This window comes from Argiope bruennichi, chromosome 6, assembly GCF_947563725.1.
Source record: "Argiope bruennichi chromosome 6, qqArgBrue1.1, whole genome shotgun sequence".
Classification (NCBI taxonomy): Eukaryota; Metazoa; Arthropoda; class Arachnida; order Araneae; family Araneidae; genus Argiope; species Argiope bruennichi.
The window spans coordinates 67,298,493-67,324,685 of record NC_079156.1 but is presented as its reverse complement, the minus strand read 5'-3'; the positions used below and the strand labels follow the sequence as shown (position 1 = coordinate 67,324,685).

Sequence of the window (26,193 nt, the reverse complement as noted above, 5' to 3'; positions counted from 1 at the left end):
TCTGACCGCGGTTCAAAATTACGAGATCCGTCCCAAAATAGCCCTAGTGTTGCTTCAATATGGGACGTTAATATAACCAAACCAAATCCAGATTACTTCCTATTTATTTAATAATCAATTAAACAAAATATTCATAGCCTATCGCATCTAATTTAACCACACCCACCACAAATTATTTGTGGTCGCCTACCGAAATCAATTTTTTTTTTACTATTTCATTGGATTTTTATACTACTATATAGTGAACAATATATTTGTCAGTAATAAATGTGAACAATTTCTCATATGCATTTCCGATTTAATTTTATTATAAAATATACATGAAAAAAATCACAAAAATATGCACACAGTGCTCATAAATCATTACACTTATAGCTTATAAGCTCTCCATTACATAGTAATGCATTTGCATTAATACATTTACAAACCAGACTAAAACGCTGGTTTTTAAATAAAAAGCGCTGCCCAGAAATTTTTTTCTTTGAAATCATAAGTAAAAAATATACATACATTATGTACTAGTATACAAAATGGATTTCAAATATGTAATACTTTAATAATAAAAAAAAAGCTGTAAAATATAGCTATTTTTTCCTTGAATCAATTTAGAATGTAAAAACTGAGCAATACAGTTTAAATTTAGTTATTCTAAGATGTAATGGGCAATATCTCCATCATTCTTACTACATCTTAACATAAAGAAAAGTGTACAACTTGCAAATTTTAATTTGTGCAATGAGAATTCCAACTAAGACATTAATTACGATTTTAAATTATATTAGGAAGGTAAGAAAGTAATTATTGGTAATCCAGCAATTGATCCAAGGACGTAAATGAAAATTTGTACTGATTTTTTTGTGTTTCTTCAACTAATGTTTGATACTGTTGATATAAACGTTGTTGTACAAAATAATACAGTTCATATTCAGCAGTTAAATTAGCTCTCAGTACTTCTTTTACTTCTTCCTTGACGTGCTCTTTATGCAAGTTTTGATTCCGATGAACTCCTGGAAAATATTTAAACAAGAATTAACAAAAAATATTGTCAGACATTTATAAATTAAATGCACACTAATAATTGAAAATGAAGCATGAGTTAAAAAATGGCAAGAGAACACTGAATCCTTGAGAACCTTCCATTTTTCAAAGCTTATAAATATAAAAGGAAAAGGTAAATTCTCAGTAACACACAGAAGTATTGGAGAGAGAGATATAAATACAGGGTGTTTCAGAATTCATGAGATCAATCTTCATATTCATGCTACACCACCCAATGAAGTGGTGGGTTGTCGTACCATCCTATTCCACTTTTTTTGACAATTTCATTAGGTTGGTCATTTTAGTTGTTGTTTCTTATGGCACTTGCCATGGACAAGCCCGCTGTTACGAAGACAGCGATTTAAGCCGGTGGGGGAGCGTCTCTTGTTTTTATAGTAGCGCCAACTGGGGACAAGAGTACAACTTGGCTACTCGCGCATCACTCATTCGCTTGCACAACCCCTTTTTACAGGAGGGCACATTCACACATCACACAGGAAGAACAACCATGCCCAAATCGGGACTCGAACCCAGGACGCCCAGATCACGGGGAAGACGAACTACCCTTATGCCAGGATGCCGGCAGGTTGGTCATTCACCTACGTAACAGAAACCCCTTTGGTGAACCCCTACTAGCGTTCACTTCAAGTCCTCCTATACTGTGTATCTCAAACTTCTGCCCCCCCCCCTCTAACGATTGAAGCACTCATTCCAAATGACAGACAGAAATTCAGATAGGACAAATAAACATCTGTTTAACCTCTTTACATACGAATTTAGTTAATTTCCTAATTAGATGACACACCTTATTTGGAACATTTATTATTATTTTGATTCTTATAATAATATAAGGCGCATTTGAGATATTGAATCGGTTCTAAATGATTTTTGCATTTTTAAACAGTGACAGTTGCGGACTTAAAACTAAAAATTCAGTGATTCGATGCGCGTGTCAGACACGGCATTGTATGCAAAGGGCTTAAACCTTGCCATCACTTTATTGCTGTGGGATGGAATGAACTTGATTGTCCATCTTCAGAACATGGTATGAAGTGGAAAATTAGATATCCAATCTATTTGAGTTTTCATTGAGACATTTGGAATGAATGTTCAGTGATTGCAGGTTGGAGAGGTTATAAGATGCATGCAGCGAGAGGGTTTGCAATGCATATTATCAAGGCGTTGATTTGGAGGATTGTATAAAGTTACTCGTGAATCATTGGCTTAAAGAGAGTTATAGAATACTATATTACGATATTTTTTAAAAGGAATGTATGGATGTAAAAGGAAATACAAGAAACGCACATCAAAGGAAACTTAAATTGCTTAATTACAGCATCTTTAACGATGATAACAATAAAGTGCCGGCGTCCTGGCATAGGGGTAGCGCATCTTCCCTGTGATCTGGGCGTCCCGGGTTCGGGTCCCGGTTTGGGTTCCTATTTCTGTGTTCTATCTGTGAGGTGTGTGAATGTGCCCTCTTGTAAAAAGGGATTGTGCAAGCGAATGAGTGATGCGCGAGTAGTCAAGTCGTACTCTTGGCACTAATTGACTCTACGACAAAAACAAGAGGCGCTCCCCCTTAGGCTTAAATTGGCTGTCTTCGAACAGCATGCTTGTCCGTGGCAGGTGCCATCAGAAACAACAGAGCTTAAAGTGTCTTTACTAACAAAAATACATGCTTCGGCATTTTGATGGAGATGCCAAGATACTGCCCCATTGAAAAGAGGTAGTCGACTCTCCATAGGCGAATGGTCATGGCACTGATATCATAATCAAGAGATCTTAAGTTCGAATCCCGCTGGAGACAATGCGATGCACAGTCTGTGTAAATATTTAATTCCTTGATTTTATGTTTTCCTTTATTTCATGTTCCAGAAGATTCTGGACCTTTCTTTAGTTTACCAGAGAAGTGTTCTGGACTTTTCTTACTGTCTCCAGAAAAGTATTCTGGAACTTTCCCTGCTAGTATAAAAGCAGATCTGTCAGTCACTGTGTTCTCAGTTCAGAGTTGAGTTAATAAATGGGTTTAGCTCTACTTCTTGTGTGTGTCATTGAGTTCCACACTAAAGTACCTACGTGACAATATAGTTCCTAAGAATCTCCACATTTATCACAAACGAGGTGACAAAATTTATATTTGAATTGATGGAGTCCTCAACAGAATTCTTCCAAATGTGCGTGGCAAACTCTCCATCAGCATTTCACAATGTGTATTGAATTTGGTGAATGCAATGGCGGATTTGGGTATTTGGTGGCTCTAGGCAGTTTTCTAATAAAATGATCAATTTACTTTTTTAAAAGAGGAGGACCATTGTAATAAAAAATTCAATTTAGTTTCACATTTTAGCACAAATTTAATATGCTAATGATTTAAAAATCACATAAAACGTTTAAAAAAATAACAATGTAGCTTTCGAAATTTTATGTGCATAATTACTTAAAATTTCTGACGCGAATGTTCTTCTGAATACTCAGTTTACTAAATTTGATAAATTTATTGAAATTTAAGAAATATAACCAACTGATGTATTCTGATAAATCTGGTTTTACCTAAATTGTGATAAACATGGTAAGCTCCCCGGAAGAAATGGGGCAGAACTGCTTCTAAAACTTGCAGCGTCATATTCATATCTTCCAGCGTGCCCACAACGGCATAATACTTCTCGATGTTTTGCTTGGCTTTCTGTAGGGCCCCATCATCATTCAACATTCTATGAACAAACAAAAAAAAAAGAATATTTTCATTTGAATTTCCATTTTTAAATCAATGCTTCAGTTAGAAAATCACAGCAGAAAAATATAAAAAAATTATGTTATCGTATTAACATTTAATCTCCGACTGTTGGCTTGATGATTTAAGGCATCGTGTAATGAGTGGCATAGCAACCAGGGAGCAATAGGCTGACATTTTAAGGAAACTAATAATGATTATTAATGTCACTTTTTAATGCCAAAGTGATGAGATGACGAAAGAATAATATTATGCCCTTTAGGTATCTTTTACACATTTTTAGCAAACTGATGATGATTAAAGAGCGCAAAATATATTATGTACCAGTTGTCACTTACTCTGACTACTCCACTGCGTAAGGCTGAAGAAAATAAGCCAAAGGAAGAAGAGTGGAGTTCTATCCTCCTTGACCAGCATTATTCGAAAGTGGATAGACCTAAGCTCGCTTTAGCAGCAAAATATTTGATAACATCGAACTAATTATTAGAAGTTTTACTGATTGCTTCCTAGTGAAACACCAATTTGAATCAGTTACCGAGGGCATCAATTTACGCTCCCTCCCTCTTCCAATGGGAGACACCCCGTAATTGAGGACCAGAAGCTTCCGGTATGGTGGGTGATTCTCGGTACCATTATGGGTATAAAAGAGGTGGGGGTCTGACTCCACCCATCGATGATGGGCGGTACTTCCTTAGGGAAGGGTTGTACCGTGGCCGGTGATGGGTCTTAGGACTCAACCGCAGTTCCAGCCAGTGTTGCTGTTGCGGTGGTCTGGTCATTCAAATTTTTCTATGTGCCTTCGGACGTGTCGGAATAGCCGGTTTCAGGTTACCTATCCACTCCTCCTCAAAAATAGAAGGTATTCTAAATCGAAAGAAGGTCTTAGAACTCAAAATCCGTATGCAGTTATTGACAAGATTCTGGAATATTCTGAGTCCTTCATTTTTATCGCCAAAGCAGCCAAATTTATCGCCATATAGTGGCCACGTTTGTTCCCAAGGATGGGATCATTGAGCCTGCATTTATTTAGCATCAGTTAAAACTATCAGTGAAACTCTTTTCCATACCATGGAACTAACGAGAAAAACAATATTATAAATTAAACATAATTGAAGAAAACTGCAGTTTAAATTTAGAATAAGATATCTTTTACTAAATCATCATATAATGTTCAATACGAATATAGATGAATTAAAACTTGATTAAAAAATAAAAATTGCGACAATATTTGCTTAAGATAATTTTGGAAATGCTGTGAACGAGGTTTAAGTCAATCAACGGTAAGCTTCAAATTGTAGAAAAAGCGTATCAAACAACGGTTTGAGTTTTTATATTTTGAAATCGAACAATAGTCGTAGTTTAAAATACAATAGATAAAAATATGCCTATCTGGTTTTTATAAAAGAATCCTGCGAAGCTTATCAGAAACAGGCATTGGAACCGAAATGTGGAGTCTGCATTAATAATAATTAGACATATTTATGAAGTACTTTGTGCTATACTTACTGGCATTCTGGCTCCTGACCACAAAAATAAGGCAGCTGCAACACGCTATAATTGTGACCCTCCAAAAACGTACATTCTGGATCAGGTGTTAAAACACAGTGTTCGAATTTCTAAAAAAATAAACAGTTATTAAATATTATATCTGCTGAATTAATGAACACAGAATATTTCTGTGATATATAATAAATAATGATTATTATTATAACTGGGTGGTGCGACGATAGCGGAGAAGCAAATCATGACGGTTATCTGCAAAGTGACTGAGAAAAGAGCCCAAATCCACAATAAAATTTAATTTTTTTTAAAAATTATAATAAGATACCTACATATACAGTTATGACTTAATAAACAGTGTATTTTTGTACTCACACGCTGTTAATTTATTTTTTGACAAAAAAAAAAAAAATCATCGTTCATTTTTTTTAAAGCTAACGCTTTTCTTCTTCTTTTTTTTTTTTTTCTTTCTCGTGTGCGAAACATATAATTCTAATTCTTTATTTTTAAAAAATCGACCTCAAGGTTTAGGCGAATTTTCAAGTTTCAGATCGCTCTATTAGAAAACACATTTTGGGTATTATGTCTATCAGTCAGTCGCTCTTTCTATGAACAGTACAACTCAAAAACGATTGCTAGACTGAAGAAGTCTCGACTCTTAAAGATCAGCAAATTTGCAGAATTCTATCAAAATTTGGGTGAAATCCCAGATGTAGTCTGTCTATCCGTATGCAAGTGAAGACAGTAATTATAGGGATAAAATTTGATATATGAATTAATCATCAGAATTCTGGATATGTAAGCATAACTGAATCATCCCAAAACAATCAAAGGTATACGATTGACTTGATAGATGGGAGCATTGCAACAGCATAGGTGAAAAACTATGGTTGAGTCTTAATGCCCATCACTAGCAACAGTACAATCCCTCTCGTAGGAGGCATGTCCTGTCATCGGGAGGAGGTGACTTGACCCTACACCGTTACTATTACCCGCCCTGATAAAGAACCAACCACTATATCGGAAGCTTCTCATACTATTTTTAAAGTGCTCTCTCCGGTGAGTATTGCTGTAATTGAATTTTGGATCAAATCTATCAAACAAGATACCAATTTTTGGTTTATATATTAGCATGTATATGAAATTGATAATGTAAAATTGCAACCACTTAGATCAATGATATTTGACATTCAGTTTTGGAGCTAAAATTGTAAATCTATGCCAATTTTTGAATCCAATCGGTGAAAGAAAGATGCCTAAAATGTATATTCAGTTTCCTTAATATACTACGAAGTACAAAACGCGCCATACTATATGAGGAAGTTGGGCTGGAGCACCCATACAGACAGCAGTAATCTTCGTTGATTTGTTACCTTTTTTCGTTCTTATCTCGAATGCCTCGGTAGGTTCAGAGGGGGATAGATGGATATCGGGAAGGGGGGAGTTGATTGTCTAAATATGTGGGATATCTTATAAATATGCTGATGAGAAAACACTCCACCGTTTTTCCTTGTCGCTGTTTGTAAGAAAGAGCCATTTGCAATTGACACAGTTGTTTTGAATAACTGTGGGATTTACAGCAACTGTAGTTACCAATACTTAAATAATTAAATAAGTAAATAAAAAGTTTTAAGAAAAATGAGGCTTTAAATTAACCAGCGGGAGTGGTCTTAACAAAACTATCTCGCACACTCTTTAATAAAGGTGTTTTTACATAGAGAACGCCTTGCATAGTATTGCATACATTAATTACGAAATATTAACTTCTGGCGTTAATTTAGCATTTTAACTGAATCATCTACCATGTTGTATTTGGCGAATTATTTGACAATTAATGCTAGTTGCTAGTATCCTGGCGATGAATGCGGCGATGAATTAATAATATCCGAAAATCGAATTTATGTTTTAGATGTGTACTTCCAAACTGATTGAAAAAAAAAATTTGGCACAGAACTACACATATAATCACATGGCAAATTTTATATATTTAAGGCAATTCGTCTTTGAGTCATCAAGTTTACATGTTTCAGAAAGTACAGACGACAGAAGATCAATCCCATGTTGAATTTGGCTCAAAATTTGACAGGTGTCTACGGTATAAATGTTAAATCTTTCTACCGAATTTTATCTCACTAGCTCTTTTTTTTTTTTTTTTTTGTAATAATCGCCTTAACTTTTAACCGGACAGCCGGACTTCTGAACAGATTTTACAAAAAAATTGATGGAAATCTGCAAATTTGGTGTAAAGACCTTATGCCAAATTTCATCCATCTAGATCAAAGCGTTTTTGAGTTATCTTTGTCACAAACAGACGGACATTTTCCAAAAATTTATTTTTCGAATGCAAGGAGGAAGGTCAAAATCTCGGGTTCGAATCTTCTGACAATTACTATACTTTCTCTATACTACGTATACAAAAAAGTAAAACAAAAAAAAGTTTTCAGGTTTTTAAATTTAAAATTTCAAAACAGGTTTTGAATATCCATACTCATTTCCACTCACCTTGTTCAACCAATAGGCGCTTGGTTTCACTTTCGTTTTGTTTTGTCTCGCGACCATCCTCCGGTAAAAAAAAGAAGAGATAATTCGTTCGACCGGCTCCCGTATGATGTTGATGAATATGGGAGGGCTCTGGCCGAACCTAGCAAGAAGAAACAAGTTTCATTTCGCCGGTAAACGATCCATTCTCTCGACTTAAGACTGTAATTTTCAATAACAAATGGTACTTACTTGGTGAAATTGATGAAGAAGACATGCCTATCGAAACTGCAAGGGGATGGGGTGCTTTTTACTTGCTTCACAATTCTACGCTAACGAGAAAAAGAAAAAAGTTATTAGATTAGATATTACTCTTATTTGCTATGATGCATACATTAGAAAATGATAAATAATTAGATCCTCGTGAAAAAAACTTAGATTTTTATCAAAGCAAAAAAAAAAGAAGAAGCTGGATTTACAGCAATATTTTCACTTGTTTTCCGACGCACTTTGAATTATTTTTATTTCAATTCAATTCATTTAAAACCAATAAACATTAAAATTTGATAATTGTTTTAAATATTTAATCGTATTCTGTATTGATTATTGACCACTTTTAAGATACCAATGTGCTCGCCAAGAATATTCGCTGTCTTGGCTGTTCAACATCTAATACGCAATGTATTTAACCCTTTAAAGGGCCATTTTTTTCTAGTCCTATTATTTAAAATATTTTTAGGCTTGAAATTAGAACCAGAAAAGGGATTCATTTAGCTTATTAGATAAATTTGATTAATTAATTTATTTGGTTAATTAATAATTAAGTAACCAATCAAGACGCATCATTTAGTGTGAGATAAAGAACTGAAGCATCTAAGTTTCTGTTTTTCTGAAAAAGTCTAATTTGTCAGAACTTATGCCAACCTACATAATTTCATACAAAGATTGTAAAATTTGGTGGGAAGCATACTTCCCACGGCCCTAGAAAGGGTTAATTAAAATTCCACTTTGTTATTTGATTTGAAAATATAAATCTAATGCAATCAGTCAACTACAAATCACGGTATGAACAAATTCAAAAACGTGTACGTCATGGTTCATACGATTAATCAATTTTTGTTCATAACAGCTGTAAAAGTGATTAATCAATTTATTACATTAATCAGCTGATATTAATAATATTCGATTTATGACACTGAATCGTAATATATTTATTTATACTAATAATAAAGGTAAATGTATGCATGCGTTTGTGTTTGTTGGCCCTCTAGGCTAGACCATTTGACCTATACCTATCAAATTTGGCATATATATACTTTGGAGGGTGCAAATGTGCATCTGGAAGGAATTTTCAAAAATTTCATTTAGGGGTTTGATAAAGAAATTGTTCAAAATTTTCTATTGGGCGAATCGTTGGATTTAGAGCAACCACGTTTGGCAAATAACTCTTCTTTAAATAGTTGTTCATTAATAAAGGAATTTTTAAAATTTTAATTACAAATTAATGAATTTTTTTTTATTTATTTATTCTTTCAATAACTGCGGATCATATTAGTGCATAAATATTGTATAATAATGCATGCAATTCTTAATACCACTTTAAAATGATGCTTTTTTTTGTGATATTAGTTTTATTTCCCCTCAATCTCCCCCCCCCACACACACATTTTAAAAATTTTTTTCAAAACACTAAGTATATTTTACAAAAAAATACTTCATACTGTTGCATTGTGAGTCATCAGAGGAGAAACTGTGTCAGTACACATGCGCATCATGATGATATTAAATTCTGCTTGTAAGTTATGATTGCTAAAATAATTAAAAATAAAATTTAAAAATAGTTTAAGGTATTCGACTAGGTTAAAAACATAAATTTGGATAAAAATTTGCATTATTATTATTATTATTTTGCAGTTTCAAAAAAATAGGCCCGTTTCTGTTTCCAGGGGTAACTTTATTATATCTCTATGCCAATTAGGAACCAAGTTATAGCAAACTATTGACATGTAAGCGAAGCTTGATTATAAGCATTTAAAAATGTTAAATGCATTATCTGAAGAATAAGTTGTTTTTTTTCATAATTCTAATGCACGAGTGCTGTCATATCTCAAAAAATAATAGATATCTTAATGAAATGTATAATTAGTGTTCGTTATATTATGCAGAATGTAATGAGCGATGGATTTGATGTCGAATGCTCTAGAAGCGGATTTATGTTTGCTTAATGTAAATATTGTTGGAAAAAAATTTAAAAAAATTCATAGATAATTTCACATATTACAAACAAAAACTTAACTTTTTGAATATAATTCTTAGGTAATAGTTAATTACACTCTAAGATATGTTACACATGTAATGTTACAAAAAAAATGAACTGTTATGATTTTTTACTCTAGAACAATCCTAGTTTTAATAAATAAATGCTAAATTTTACATCAAAAAATGCTTTTAAAAAGCTACATATATATTAAAATAATTTCACTTTTTTTTATCCTTTTATCCATTAATAAATAACATCATATAAAGATTAAAATATTTGTCTTTTTGAAAAAAATCCCTTCCGTACCTAATTGGATACCTTAAAAGAGTGACGAATAAAGCTATGATGTTTTAAACTAGCACTTCGAATCTCTTTTACAGATAATTATTTTTCACAGTCATTGATAAACGATGTTGATTTTGAAATTTAATAAAAATAATGCACTTTTCAATTTTTTGATCGTCGTTTGAACTTACCACTGAGAAATAATATTAATATGATATTTTCTGATTATTTTGTCGTAACATGTGAAAGTGAAAATTATCCCAGAAAAGCATTGCTCAAAATGAGTCTCAAGACGAAACAACTCACCTACGCTTTTTATAGTCTTTTAATTTATATGATGTTTGCTTTTCAGATTCTAACTGCCTCCGAGTTTATTCCTCCTATCCTTATATAAACGAAAGCAAAACTCTTCTTCCACCTTCTTTACAGAACATCAATCAGAGCAGAAACTGGCAACACTCTTTTTATTTCCACGCAGCAATAAAAAAATCGTTTGCTGTTTCGGTTCAGTTGGTTATTGAATAAAACGGAGCTGTTATTTTCTCAACAAACAGGCAAGTCGAATGACTAATCACCCGGGCGGTAATCTACCAGGTACAAATCATTCGAAAAACGAGATGTAACTACTGGGTAAACAATATTTTAAACACAGTTGAAAAGGATGAGCACGGGGGTTTGAGTAGGAAGCGTTCGGGTTATTTTAGGACTGTTTTCCTGAAGTGAGAATTCGAAACGCTCAGTGTTCCGAGAGGGAATGTAACAGCTGCTATAGAATTTACAAGGCTACTTTAAGGTAACAAGTATGACTCTCGAGTTAGATTTGATTTAAAATACTGGATTAACTGGTTTAATTAAATATTGCTTTAATTCCTGGATAACAGCTTATCACTAGATTAGAGAATTTAATCCTATTATCTATCTAAATCTGAATACTTTTTCACATTTTTTTTCTAATGTTGGCAGATGATCAAAGCATTCTATTGTGCAGATGGAGTTCCAGAAGGATTAAGGGTGAAATGTTTAACACGTAACAATTGTTCCATTTCGTCTCTTTGAATTCTGTGAATTACTGATCGGGATGTGTTCCAAAAAGTGGGGTATTTACCTGTGTAAAAATCTTTTAAAATAAAAGTTTGCAATTTGTAAAGAGATGATATTTTCTGCCTCTTTTTTTCCAAATATACGGTGGAAAAAAAATTCAATAAAATTCTATTTTAGATAGAATATAGAAATTCTTGACTTGCTTGATGAGTCAGTTATTTAATCCTCTCATTCCTAAGATTATTCAAGTTCAAGCACCTTAGAATGATGGAACACTCTACTTTCTCTTTCAAAGATAAGAACCCTCCCCCCAAACAACCAAAAAAACCCGTATTATTAAAGGGTTGGTTTGATATATAAATGAGAACTTCCTCTAACCTGAGAGCTAAAAAGCAAATGACATTTTTTTTAAGTTCTCAGAAAACCACCCTGTTTTCCAAACCCACCTGGGTAATAGAATCTATGTTTTCAAGCACGCGCTTCAGATATTCAATCAATCACTGATAACGAAAAGAAGAGTAATTTCACAGTGACATTTTGGGTCTCCTCTGTACTTTCATTGAACGGGCGTTTAGAGCTTTTCACAAATGGTAGAGTGAATATAATTTTTGTTAAAAATAAACGCATACTTGTTAAGTTTCTGAGTTCTCTATGCTTCAATATTTTCAAAATGAACAAAACTAAAAAAAAAAAAAACAACTGAAAAATTAAACTATTTTGATCTTGTTGTTGTTATGTCATTAGAAACAACAACAAGCCCCAGTCAGACAAGACCACTGAATGGCTCCAGTAATAGATCACAAAAAAAAAAAAAAAAAAAAAAGCGTTTCCACGATAAAAGTAAACAAAACTTCTGCTTAGATTAGTAGCAGCTTTTAAGTTAAGAAACAATTGAGGGTTCAAACAATATTTCACAAGACAATGTGATTACGTGTAATTATTAAAAATCAGTTTTACATCTTAACAGCCAAATTTTTAAATGTAATTAACCAACTTATATTAGAATATGATCAACATATCTTTTTTTTTTCATTTTGATGAATGATTTGTAATAAAAAAATGTGAATTAAAACAGACAAATTTTTTTTGGGGGGGGCAATGTGAAAACAAACAAAAACAAATAATAACTAACGAGAAAAAAAAAATTGAAGAAAAATAAATTAAAACATCAAAGGCGGGCCTAGCGTCATAAGATGAAGAGAGAGAGAGAAAACGAAGTAGCAGAACACTGTGGACCGAGTGCCAAGTCTAGTTTTCAACCAGTGCAGCCCAGCCACCTACTTGGTTAATGTGAAGAATCTTTGGCTGATGCTTTCTGTAACTGTGCAGCTACAGCGTAGTGAATTTTAATGTCTTCTGAAACTGGTCTATGAAAGCTCCAACTTACATATCTCCTATTTACGGATTCATTTTCATTTTTTTAATTATTATTTCACCTCATTATTTCTGTTTGTATATCGAATGTGGGCAAAAAAAAACGAGTTTAAAAACGAGAAAAAAAAACCCTTTTAAAATAATTTCAGGTGATGTGGTGCTATGCAAATCTAGTGGATGAGTCAGCACTGGTTTAAACATGAATACGATAGCGATCAAAAAATTAAGCCACATAAAAAAAATTGAATCAGCTGTTTGAAAACGGGAAGAATCTCCATAAATTTAGCATTTTAATAAGATCTATTGTGAAATCCTTGGCGAGTTATTTGGCGATAAATTCCTGGCGTACGGTTAACAGCATCCGAAAATCAGATGCGCGTTTTAGACGCGTTTTTCAAAAACCCGATTGAAACAAAACAAAACAAAAAAAAATTGACACAAAATTGCATTTGTAGTCATAGAATACATACCAAATTTGATCTATTTAAATAATTCCATTTTTGAGTTATCGCGTTTACATGTTTCTGAAAGGGCAGACCAACGGATGGACTATTCCTTGTTGGATTTGGCTCAAAATTTGATAGACATCTACAAATTTGATATAAAGACCACATACCAAATTTCATCCGTCAGGAGCATTGAGTTATCTTTGTCACAGACGGACAGATAATCTCGTTTTGGAATTTTTCGACGACTTCGTAAATGAGAAAGTAAAAAGTTAACAACGTGCTCAAAAATTATATTTATGTATAGACGTTCATTTTTAGCTGTGAAATAGGAAATGAATATCACTAGTAAATCACTAATCCTTAAAGAATCTCTTCTACAAGTCTGGTTAAAAAAACTACAACAAAAATTTATTTTCATTATTTTTCGGGAAAACAATTTTTGGATTCGTTCCCTTCTTTAAATTGCTGATTTCAATATATAAATCCAAGATTTGCAATGCATAAAAACCACTTACTTGCTCTTCTTCGCCGACGTTTTTTCTGTCGTATATCTTGGAGTTGAAGTGTATGTAGTTGTTCTTGACTGCAAGTTTGCGAATGAGCGTGATGAGCGTCGTGCTCCCACATTTTGGAACCCGGTTGTAGAATAACCTCTGTCGGTCGATACTCTCGAGTTCGCTGATATCGTAGGGACAATCGCAGGCTGGAAGAAAAGAAAATCTTAGATAAAGGTTTGGCTATCAAAATGGGTTCAATGAAATGAAGAATAGTGAAATAAGAAACAGTTTCTTCAGAATATTTATATTAGCACTTCACGTTTTTTATGATTTTTGGTTTGATGTACAGATTTTCGGACATAATAAATATTTCCGAAATAGCATCATATAATATATAAATAACATCAATAAATATTTTAAATTTCGATGCATTAATTAAAGCGTGTTTTTTTAAAGCCTCTATTTTTATCAATTACGTAAAAAATACCATAAAAATTGATAAAAAATACTTCAGTTTGATTTTCTTCATTATCTACTATCAGATAATTATAAAGAAAAATTGCCTTCATTAAACATAATAAAAACTCTGTCTCGGTCTACAAGGTAGCTGTTATGGATGCAAACTGCTGCAAGTCATAGATACCGGCAATATATTATCTGTTTTCAGATATGAAGGCCTTCCATGCTTTTGCGCATGCGCCCATCTATGTTGATCTCGCCAGAAAAGGGGGGGGATGAGATAACAGATGGCGGAAGAGATGTGTTTTTACTAATCAATATATAGAAGCATTTCATAATTTCGAATTAAAAAATAGCACAGTTAAAAAAGAAACTGGAAACATCATCGTCATCAACATTGGAGGGGGGGGGGAGCAAAATGAGTAACACGCCTTACAAAATTCTTTTGAAAAGAGTTGGACTTTCTCACGGTGTTTCGAACCTTTGGGGAGAAAATTCTTTCAAAAGTGATAGGTACGGAATTCTGAAATTAACAGTACTATCCCTGTACATAATAAAATTATATTATAACACCGCTCCATATTGCTAACCTATTACTTGCGAGTGATTAAGTCATTTCTTATCGAAATATCATCATCGTAAGTATTCAATGACTGAGTACTTACAGTACGACTGAGCATTTAACTGATTTTGGATTTGACGGCGAAAGATCTGTCTATGGCACGCCAAATATATGATGTGTACTATAAGCCAGCAGATAATCTACAACAAGGTCATTGAACATCCCATTAATAATTCAATAACTCATTGTATTCTTACTAGTTATATACGTTGTGGCAGTTTGGAATGAGCGAGGATAGAACCTGGGACCTTGTGGTTCGCAGTCCAGGAACATGACCATGATACAAAAGCAATTGCTCAGGTGGCGTATGTTTTAACTGGCTTACATGCTATTCACTGCAACGTAAACTATGACAAGATTAGTGAAGTAGATATAATTAAAACTGCTTTCGAAACAATAACAAACAGGAACCAATGGGAGTGGTCTCATCCCAAAACTTTCTCGCATACTCTGTAATAAAGTTATCCCAGAGGACGACTTGCATGACAATGGCCCACAATAATTCCGAAATACTAACTTTTGGTGTGAATTTATTTTTACTGAATTAGCTTTTTTACTGAATCTATCCTGCAATCATTGGCGAGTTTTTTTCTTTTTGGCGATTACACCCTGGTATGCGGTTAAAAACATCCGAAAATCGAATTTGTGTTTTAGACAAATTTTTCCGATTGAAGCAAAAAGTTTACACAAAGCTACACTTGTAGCTACAAAATCAGGTACCAAATTTCATATATTAAGGTCATTGCGTTTTTGAATTATCGCGTTTACATGTTTCTGAAAGTACAGACCGACAGACGATCAATCCCTTGTTGGATTTGGCTCAAAATTTGACAGTTGTCTACAGTATAGATGTTAAATCTGTGGGCCAAATGTTATCTATGAAACTCTCTTCGTTTTGTAGCTATCGTGTTCACTTTTATTCGGACAGACAGACTTCCCTTGAATGGATTTTGCTCAAAATTTGACAGAAATCTTCACATTTGATTTGAAGAGCCTATACCAAATTTCATTCGTCTAGTTCTAAGCGATTTCGGAATTATCTTTATCACAGATAGACAATCGCGCATTTTTGCAGAAATGTGGTTTTTGAAATCAGGGAGATCTAAAACATCCCACTTATTATCTCGTATAATCTCGTATTCATCGAAATTTCGAATTCGATTTATTTTTATGATTATTTTACTTCCTCTATACTTCGCATACGAAAAAGTAAAGAGTTGTGAAATTTGGCTACGGTTGAATGGCATCAACCACATATTATATTATTGCCCTTTAATGTTACTCTCGAGAAAATATTTATGCAATATTATGACCACTTGTACTTAAAAAATTGTTTAAAATAATTTTTAATTAAAAAAAAAACACCACTAATCTGTAAGCAGTTACATGTATTTTTTTTTCATAGGATTTTTTTTTCGAAAATTTTTAATCATTAACCTTAAATACATTTGTGATATTAAAAATGATTGATTTTTTTTCTGTTTTTAAAATAAATTATTTCGAAAATAACAAGAATCAAAATAATGAATAACAAAACCCACCCACGTGTAGAAAAAGATGATTTCTTAGTTGATGATATATAGATGATGGTTTCATTTAGATATCTTCTAAAGCACTGCGATTGTCAAGTATTAACTCCTTGCATGCACTCAAAAAAATAATTCGATGCATATTTATTTACTTATAAGGACTTTTTCATTGCTCCAAAAATAAATATATATATAATTGTTTTAATTTACATTATACCGAATTATTTTCCACATCTTACAATGTTGTAGAAGTTTTGTTTTTAAAAATTAAAATTAAAAACGAACAAACAAATAAATGGTCAAAATGATGCCCCGCCTTGAATGGTGAGTGAGAGGCACTATCCGAGTGTAAAGGGTTAAAAGAATAATCATATACCAGATTGCGGATATAACTAAAAAATACTTAAATTTTGTCAAAGATTAACATTTTAATATTCTTGCACATATATATGAGTAAATTTAAACAAGTGGAAGAAAAATGAAAATTTAATTTTAAATGTTAATGGCCATCTACTCTCTTGTTTTAAACTATTTTATTGTTCTGGTTCCTCATGACTTGACTTACCATAGTCATCATAGTGAAAGTCAAGATTTGCCCCTACATATCCAGGTAGTCCTTTTCTTTTTGTTATTTCTACATCTCTAGTCCAGACGTACTTTTTGTACCTTATAATTTCACGATTCTGCTATGGATTCTCAAACCAGTTTCCAGTCATTTCTCTCACATTTGCTTTGTCTGCTCAGACACAGAGATTTCTTTTCATGTTTTCATTTTCTAAAATTGATGCGCTTGCTATTCACAGCGTATTCTCAATCCAGGCAAGCTGGCGCCAAAGTTGTTGTGTTCTTTTTGCTTGTGGTTTCCGTCGTTAGAATACCACCAGCTCTCATGTGACGGCTCTTTATTATCTTTTGACGATTGTTTTGATCTTCATGGGAACCCGTTTCGTCTATTTCTGTTTTGCAGCAAGATTAATCAAATGATGAGACAGATTGGAATGGCTCTTTAATGACTTTTAAAAACTCTCAAATTTCGGAAATTGTCAATAGGATTGAACAATTGGTTTTGCCGAATTTTTTTTTCCTTCTTGTATATGTAGCACAAAGTACAGGAATTGTCAAAAAATTCGAACTCGAGATTTTGACGAATCTACATGTTCTCTGAGCTCCTGAGCTCGGAAAACACATTTTTGGAAATGTTCGTTGTGTGACAAAGATAACTCAAAAACGCCTTGTGCTTGACAGATGATAAATATATGCAAATAAATTTAAAGTAAAAGAACAACGATGTACGTGTACAAAATTTCAGAAGTAGTCTTCAAATCAAAATCGTAAACATATTTTAAATTTGGACCAAATGATTCACTCTCGGTAAGTATATGACAACCAAAAAAACTGCAACAATTTCGACGGATGAAATTTGGTATGAGATATTCAAATTAAAATTGTTGATCTTTATCGAATCTCTTTTTGTTAGGGAAAAACAAAGAGAATGCCAGGAAAGGAACAGATAAAAATCATATTCGCTTCTCGAAGGGATCTCTCTTGAATCAGGTACCATCATTTTTAGAAACAATAACAATGATATTTTGAGCTGAGGTTAGATGATGAGGGCGAAATTTGTGACGACATAGGGGCTCAAATTTTCGCGCAACATCAACGGGAGAATATTTGATCCGATGTTTTTGGCGTGAATCAGTCTGGATTGTGCGCCAATTCTTTAATGGAATCTGGTTTCGAACCTGGACCTTTGAGCACGGTAAGGACAGTTTCACTGGAAAACGAAGCTTGAAGCAGAACTCGCCATATTGTAGAATATACTGAAAAACAGCTAGGAGAACTTTCTCAACATTAATATCACAATTTATCAGTATGCATTTGAATAATATGATTCAAATTAAATTCAAACTGATGGATTAGGTAAATAAAAATGAAATAACTCATTATTTCAAAACTATTTAGTGTTCCAGATAACATTTTCTATCAACTTCTACAATACAGGTTTTTCTGCCATTCTTTTTTGTTGAACATCCCTTCCCTTTTACTTCTTTTTCATGGAGTTTTCAAGTTTTAAAGAATTAATGGCAAAATAATTTTAATTTTATTTCTATGTATCAGCCTAGAGACATTTTTTTATTAATTTAAGAATTTGCTTCGGCCACATTCTTGTAATTTTTTTAAGTTTATATATATATATATATAATGATATTTTAACTCTAATTTCAATTTAATCAATTTTCAAGATTTTATCTTAATTTAGCCCATAGTAACTTCATTCTAAAATATTCTCTTATTTCGTGATACAATTCCACTGTCTCTACTTAATTAATTCAAGAGAAGCTTTGTTAAACTGCTGAATCAGCTAAAACTAACTTGCCCACACTACGCGTGAAGAGATAAAATAACGCTGAGGAGGCAAATTCTTTTTCAAAATCTCTCTGTGTTTCCCCTGCCTTCTCCACGCGTGTAACGAAAATCCCTATCGAAATCTCGTAATATATTAGTACTATGAAGAAATATTTTCCCTATCATTTTCTCTGGTTATATAAGACCAGGGATAAAATGTCCAAGGGCTTTTTCCTCATTCCTTTTCTGTGTCGTTCTGTATGCTCATCGCTTGTACATATGCCTGCTTCTTCAAAATGAAATAAAACGACGTCACGAAATTAAAAGTATCTTCACTGTCTTCAAACTGCATTCTGCTTCACAAAAAATAAAGCTTACATATTATATATATATATATATATATATATATATAAATTGAATCCTAATTAATTTCCTAATTTTTATCTTAATTCAGCCCATATTGATTTCATTCTAAAATGTTATATCCTGATCCAATTGTTGCATTAATTTTGTTGCATTAATTTTATTTAATTAATGCAACAAAAGTTCTGTAAAATAGATGAGATTGACAAGTTCCCACACTCAGAGTGAAGGGATAAAGATATTTCGATCAAAACAAATTCTTTTAAAAGATCCCTATAATTCCATTACCTACATCGTCACATGTACAGAAATCTCCATCAGAATCTCACACTATATAATCATAGGGATAAATATTTCGTTCGCTCTTTTCGTTTATATATCGTGTTATGCATTGACTTGCCTCGTCGCTTCTTGCTTGTACATAAATTATGCCTCCCGGGATGGAATAAAACCGAAGTTTAAAAATTCAAAGTGTCTTCTCTCTCTTCGGCTACGAAACTGCTTAAAAAATTGTGTGTTGCATTAATTATGTAAAATTATGTGTTATATTAATAAAGAATAATAAAGCGTCAAGAAGTTAAAGCATTATTTCTTAAAATAAACTCAAAAATTAATTTTCTCAAATTTTATTTCTTCAGAACGAAACACCCCTTTCCCTAAAAAATTTTTTCTCGAATTGTGGCATGATCGAATGAAAAATGAAATAATTAAAAACAGTATCCTTCTAATCGCAAGAATATTGTGGCATTAAAAAAAATATATGGCAAACTTCGGAAGACCACCTAACACGCATTTAATTTAATGATTTATGTAACTATATACGTTTACAGTTCTAAATCCTTTTTTTATTATAAACTCCGTACAAAACTGTATGACATCAGCATCTTTAATCCCCATCTCCTCAGCCCCCAGCTCCACCCCTAAGCAACTTCTAGAAAGTGCAGGGAAGGAAAAAAAAAAAAAAAACCTGCGTTTAAAAAGCGGAACGAATCAATTTCTCATACCTCCATGTATAACTTTTTTTTATACCTCTTTGCATCCTTCCAAGGCATGTGGGTGGCCACGGATCGAAAGTCTACTCAAAAAAAGATCAATCGATACCTTCATTCTCAACGGGGTGCTCACCTCTTTAACCTTAATCCGTATCAAGTATCCTTAGTGGTCCCTCCCAGATCGAGTTTTCCGCTTTGTATACATCTTATCGATAAAAGTGGCACTGCAAGGCAGGCCAAATAACGATTAAAAGTGGGTGTGGGAGAGCAGCCTTGGAACATGATGAACTATTTTATGATTCCACGCCATCAGATACCCCAGTAGGGTCGTAAGGAAATAAGGCAAGTCTTGTTAAGGCAATGGACGAGATGGTGGATTGCTGCGAGCTCATATATCAAATCTACATAGTTAATGATGAAGATAGTCGTAAACGGCTGGACATGAAGAGCTAAGTGGCGCAACAGGTGGAGGTCACAAGCAGGAATGGTCTTTGAGGTTAAAGGTGGGAGTATCTGGAGAGCTCTGGTGGAATCTGGATGGCATGCCAAATAGGGATCCATCCATTAAACAAATTATTGCACGCTGAATCAGAATGATGGAGATGAAGTTAAGTTTCTTCAACATCAGTTTAAAAAAAGGTAATAAATATTTGGAAGCAGAGTAAAATATTTATAGCGCATAAAATAAATCTTTCAGCTAATTTTCTGCACGATTATCATTTGCGTTAAAATAACAAATGAGTAGCAGTAAAAGTAAACACCCCGGTTGACACGAACCAGCTCCGAATTTCAAATATTTGTTCTGGAGTAAAGAAATGATTCCGATTTGTTTTGCATTTTTCTTATGAGTTGAAAATTCATTTAAAAAAAAGATTTACTAGATTTAAGACTTGGAAAAAGTTAACTGAAAATTGGCTTGAAAAAATTTCTTCACTAAATTCTGTATTATATGAAGAATAAAGTAATCCTCGTACCACTCATGCGGATAAATCAGTACGTAGAGAAAATTAATATAAGTAATCTCAAAATGAATAATTTGTATTTATCTTAAATATTTTTAGTTTTTTTATATATAATTATTTACTTTATTACCCCTGACAACTTTACCAACTTATTTTTGCGTTTCGACCAATCCCCCCCCCCCCACACAACAATGATAATTTCGGGTTCTATTGCATATCAGATTGAATTTCAGAATATTTGACCCGTTTAAGCAAAAACTACAGAATAAGCTTTCATTTTCTAAAATATATTTGATACACACAATACACTCCCGAGTAACTGGTTCGCGACTATCCGGCCTAGTTTTAAATAGGAATTAAATGAGGAAGGCAAGACGTATCTCAATTAAATGAGGAAGGCAAGGCATCTATTACGTTTTCAAAACCTAAAAAACTGTAAGTTTTGACTTTTATCTTAGGGTTACTTTTTCATATCTATGTCTTCTATCTTCATATTATCAGTGTAAAATAAAATCAGTTTGAGCCAATTTTCGTAAGAATTAGGAATAAGATTTACGTTAATGTTTTGTTTATGTTTCTTGCGTTTAAGCTGGGCGTTACAGAATTTACGTTAAAATGTGAACAGTTTATATCCTTTAACTTACTTTTTCACTAATAAATTCTTGAAACGTGAAGTGCTGTTTATAAACATATATAATTACCAGAACAGAACCTTCTATTTTAACTCGACACGTTACTGGTAACCACTTCTACGATTCACCAGGCCGCTGCTGCGTCCATATTGAGATAAATGAGGGATTTGATACTCACTAAGAAGTGAGAAATTGCGCATGATAACAGTGAGTTTTGCCATAAAAACTTTGTCTTCTGATATTGGTGGGCAAAGAAAAGAATTCATGGAACTCCGGTCTATCCTGCCAGTCCTTCCGCCACATTAGGCCGGATACTCGGGAGTATACTATATATAATTAACTTCTTCCCTGATTATCCCGAGGTTTGTATATTATGTAATTCATTATTATCACGAGGAAACTCGGGTCTCGCACGATTTTTCGATAAGGTTACGGCCTGAAGCTCAAAAAGAAAGAAAATATTCTGCTTTGAATGGAGTTTGCGAAATTTTGTTGGAGAACTTTGCAGTTGGATGAGGAGACTGGACGGACACGTGTTTTGCCCAGTAGTCTTTGTGGTAGCTGCTGGTTTAGTTTAGTTATATTAAAGTCCCGTTTGAAGCAACACTAGGGCTATTTTGGGACGGACCTAGTAATTTTGAACCGCAGTCAGATGACGAGGACGACACCTGAGCTGGCACTCCCCTCTCCACACCAGCCGGAGGACGTTTGGTCAGGAGGGATTTAACGTGCAACAGACTCCCTTACACGACGGTTCTTCGGCGGAATCGGGTCTCGAACCTGAAACCCTCCGGTTCCGAAGCCGAGACGTTACCACCAGGCCGCCGCGGCCCTTGGTAGCTGCTGGACAAGTAAGGATAGTTGCGCTGATAAAGAATAATAAAAACTGTCTTTGCATATGCAAGAGAATGCGGTGCAGATTATTTTTCAGATACTGATTATGAAAGCGTGGACTTTAAATATAGTAAACTAATATTTAACTTTTTTCATCTGCCCGGGGAAACTCGAGATTGTAAATTGATGATAAAACTATATGCTTTCACATGAAAAAGAAGAAATCAACTTAACACTTGCTTAGTATATTTTGGTTCGATTCCTTATATTTAAAAATGAAATAAAAATTATTGATTTTTTTTTTTACAGTTTTTCTTTAAAAGAAATTGTTAATTTATACGGTTACCTTACGTTTTTTTTTTGTTTTAACCTTTTATCCTATATAAATATAAGTTCATTATCAATAAAAAAAATTTCATACACAATTTTAATATTTTCTATATAAATTTATACAAAATATTTTCACAAAAACAATCCATATATTTTCTTCTAATTCATTTTTGTGAATTATTGTTTATTCTATCAATACCTGCCACCGATATGCTTGAAATACTAACTGTTATCTAAACTTTCTTTTAAAATAATTTATTTCATATTATTTAAAAAAACAATATTAAAAACAAGTTGTGACTTGATATAACAGAAGTATTCTTAAGCTAAAACTTGCCACATAAAATCATATTAGTACCATGAAAAACAATATGAGGAATCACTCTGAAGGCCATGAATGGCGAAAAAAATAAAAAGGACAAGATTATAAAGTGCATTTCGAAATGAGAAACAGCTGAGATTCTGATTTATGACGTCATATGATGTTCTAGAAAGATATCATAATTTCATATTATATCCTAACATTATATTCAGTGACAATCTAACACAAAGCGAAAACACTTGTAACACTTGTTGAAAAGAAAAATGCTTTTGGAAGAAAGTGAATATAAATCTAAGGGGGACGGTGGAATCTTTTAGACATTTTTGCGAATTATTTACTTAGGAGTTATGAAATTTTTATACATATTTATTAAAATATAAATATATCAAATTTCCTTCAAAAAATTTTTTACAACAAAATATGTTTTGAAAATTAAAAAGTATATAATTTTTTTAAAATTTTAAAATACTCAAGGCGACTCAACTTTCAATTTTTTTCTATTATTTTTTCTTTATTAATCAATATAAATTTATTTGGAAGAAAACTGTGTATGATTTTGTAATTCAAATTCAATGCTAATTTTTTAGAAATATTTTTAAGTACACTTATTGAATTTTCATAAGAATTTTATGTTTTTCTGAGCTAAAATTGATTTTTCACTATTTAATAAAAACTCGAAATATAAAATGTATATCCTTGTTTTCCTTTAATGTTTAACCGAAATCTATATTATCAATTTTATTTAATTTCCTCAGAAATTAAGACACCTGGGACATTTTAAAGATATATAAATCTAGTTACAATATCATTTTGAGGAAAGTAATTAAAATGAGCTTTTCTTCTCTAGGCTCTCTGATATATGCATTTTATTGAACCTTATATCTTATAACACTATTTCAGTTGAATATAAACGTATATTTTGTTGAGAAAACGACAAAAATAAAATGCCATGTTTCTGTCCATTTTTGCTTATTTTAAAATTTACTGTCCCCTTAAAAGAAAAAAAAGTAAAAAGAAAAACATACTTTTATTAGTAGCACTATAAAGATATTTTTTAATTTTTTTATTTTATGCCTTTTTCCAGTTCTCAGTCTTTAATTTGTAATTTGTAGATGTTATGGAGTCTTACAATCATTTAAAAAAGAATTCATATCGGTTAGGGTCAGTCGTATGGAATCAAAATTAAATTAAATGAATCGATTTACTGATAATTAAGTACTTAAAATGTTTAAGATGTATTTTATCATAGACTGTAGAAATTCATAAAAAATGTCATAACTAACTAAAATGGACTACAAAATTCCATCTTAACAATTTGATTAATTTTATTTACAGTAATAAAAGAATTTTTCCCACAATTATAAAAAGTTTTCTGTAAAAAAAATAAATATATATATCCTTTTTTGTGTGTTGTCAAATTTTGTTGCAGAAAAATGCTAAAAATAATGTAAAAAATGTAATTATCATAAATCACGAGTTATTAAAAAATTCATATTCTAGAAGCACCTTAATACAAGATCTCTTTCTACATCTAAGTTAAGAATGGCATTTTATGCAAACGGCAGCTGCGAAAAATGCTTCAGCAAGATGCACACAGCAATAATTAAAAAAAAAAAAAAAACTAGCCATCTTTCTAACACATTTCAATTTTATGTCTGCACGAGATTCATGCACGGTATAATTACAAGGATTAAAATGCAAGGCGAATTCCATAACTTAGATTTACTTAGCGAAACATCTCTGTAAAAATCATGAAATTTCACAAGCCGTTCCTTTTATCTTTTCGCACCAAAATACCGAAATCACCTCTCACGACTTAGTCAAATACCGCCCACTCATTATCTTCGTATTATCATGGAGGAGTCTTTGGGCGCAAAGAAATCACTCGAGTGGTTTATGAGCACCAAAAAGAACAGCGCGTAGGTGCCGAGGATTGACACACCTACTCCCGCTTCTTTATTGCCTGGCATGTGTGAATTCTGGACACAGGGCTGCCATATTAAAAACATCAAATAACGCCAAATTTGTCTAAAAATAGAGCCAAACGAAAATGCCACCAATATTAAATCACATAAGTAATATCTGGAACACTAAACTTAGTTTAGCATTTTTTTTTTTTTTTTTTTTTTTTTTGTAAAATCATGTTTTTTTTTTTAGAGATTAGATACGAATCACATACTGATAAATATGAATTTTTTTTCAATCTTACATTTAAATTATATAGAATGTTTTAGAGTATGAATAAAATCTTCAAACAAATTAAGAAAATAGCGAAACTTAATTGAAAACGCTTGGTTTCGATAGTTCTCTGTTTTTTTGTACTTTTTAAATATATGATGTATGTTAAGAAAAAATGGTATGTGATACACATTAAATACATAGTATGACTAATGCCTGCATAAGTGAATACGTGGTATGAAAACTCATAAAAATCATTAATATCCTTTGATTCATATGGTAAGAGAAAAATTGGAAAAATGGTAATAATTCAACCCATGAATATTTTAACTTAATACTGTTTACAAGTTGACTACTAATTGTAAATTATGTGATGCAACATGGGTGATAAATATTCGTGTAAAAAGCTTTACAAGGCACATCATTGGATATAGGACTACCAGATTTGACGGGTAGATAATTCTTGGTTACTAGAAATTCATTATAAATGACTTTTTAAAACTTTGATTAGTTTTTAAATTAATAATCGGTGAAAATTTTAATGTTTTTCTTCAATAACTTTGAGGCATATTTTCATTCAAAACCATTTTCACATTATTTCAAAATTCAGAAAATTAATCTTTTAGTGATATTAGTTTTATTTCATAGAATTTTTATAATTTCAAAAAAAATTTTGAAGTATTTTTAGGTATATTTCTAATAATACATTTCATTGTTTCGTTTACTGTGTTCATAATCAGGTGCTCTGCGGAGATATTAAATATCCTTTACCTAAGCATATTTTAAACATCCTAAAATTAAAATGAAGATTTTGTGCACAAAATCAGTATATGTACAGTCCACATCAGAGTTCAGTTCAGTTCAGTTATATTAACGTCCCGTTTAAAGCAATACTAGGGCTTTTTTGGGATGGACCTCGTAATTTTGGACCGCGGTCAAATGACGAGGACGCAACTGAGCTGGCACCC

General features: G+C 32.4%; 1 protein-coding gene across 1 annotated transcript in view; it reads right to left on the bottom strand.

Moving 5' to 3' along the window:
• Positions 1-286: 286 nt before the first annotated feature.
• LOC129972807 (heparan sulfate 2-O-sulfotransferase pipe-like) overlaps positions 287-26,193 on the bottom strand; it is an 88,626-nt gene continuing 62,719 nt past the window's right edge. The window contains exons 4-9 of the mRNA XM_056087082.1: positions 13,675-13,862; positions 8,003-8,082; positions 7,775-7,913; positions 5,279-5,388; positions 3,592-3,752; positions 287-1,007 (exon numbers count right to left, since the gene is read on the bottom strand). Of these exons, the coding sequence (XP_055943057.1) occupies positions 799-1,007; positions 3,592-3,752; positions 5,279-5,388; positions 7,775-7,913; positions 8,003-8,082; positions 13,675-13,862 (887 nt within the window). The 3' untranslated portion in view covers positions 287-798. The remainder of the gene's footprint in view (positions 1,008-3,591; positions 3,753-5,278; positions 5,389-7,774; positions 7,914-8,002; positions 8,083-13,674; positions 13,863-26,193) is intronic.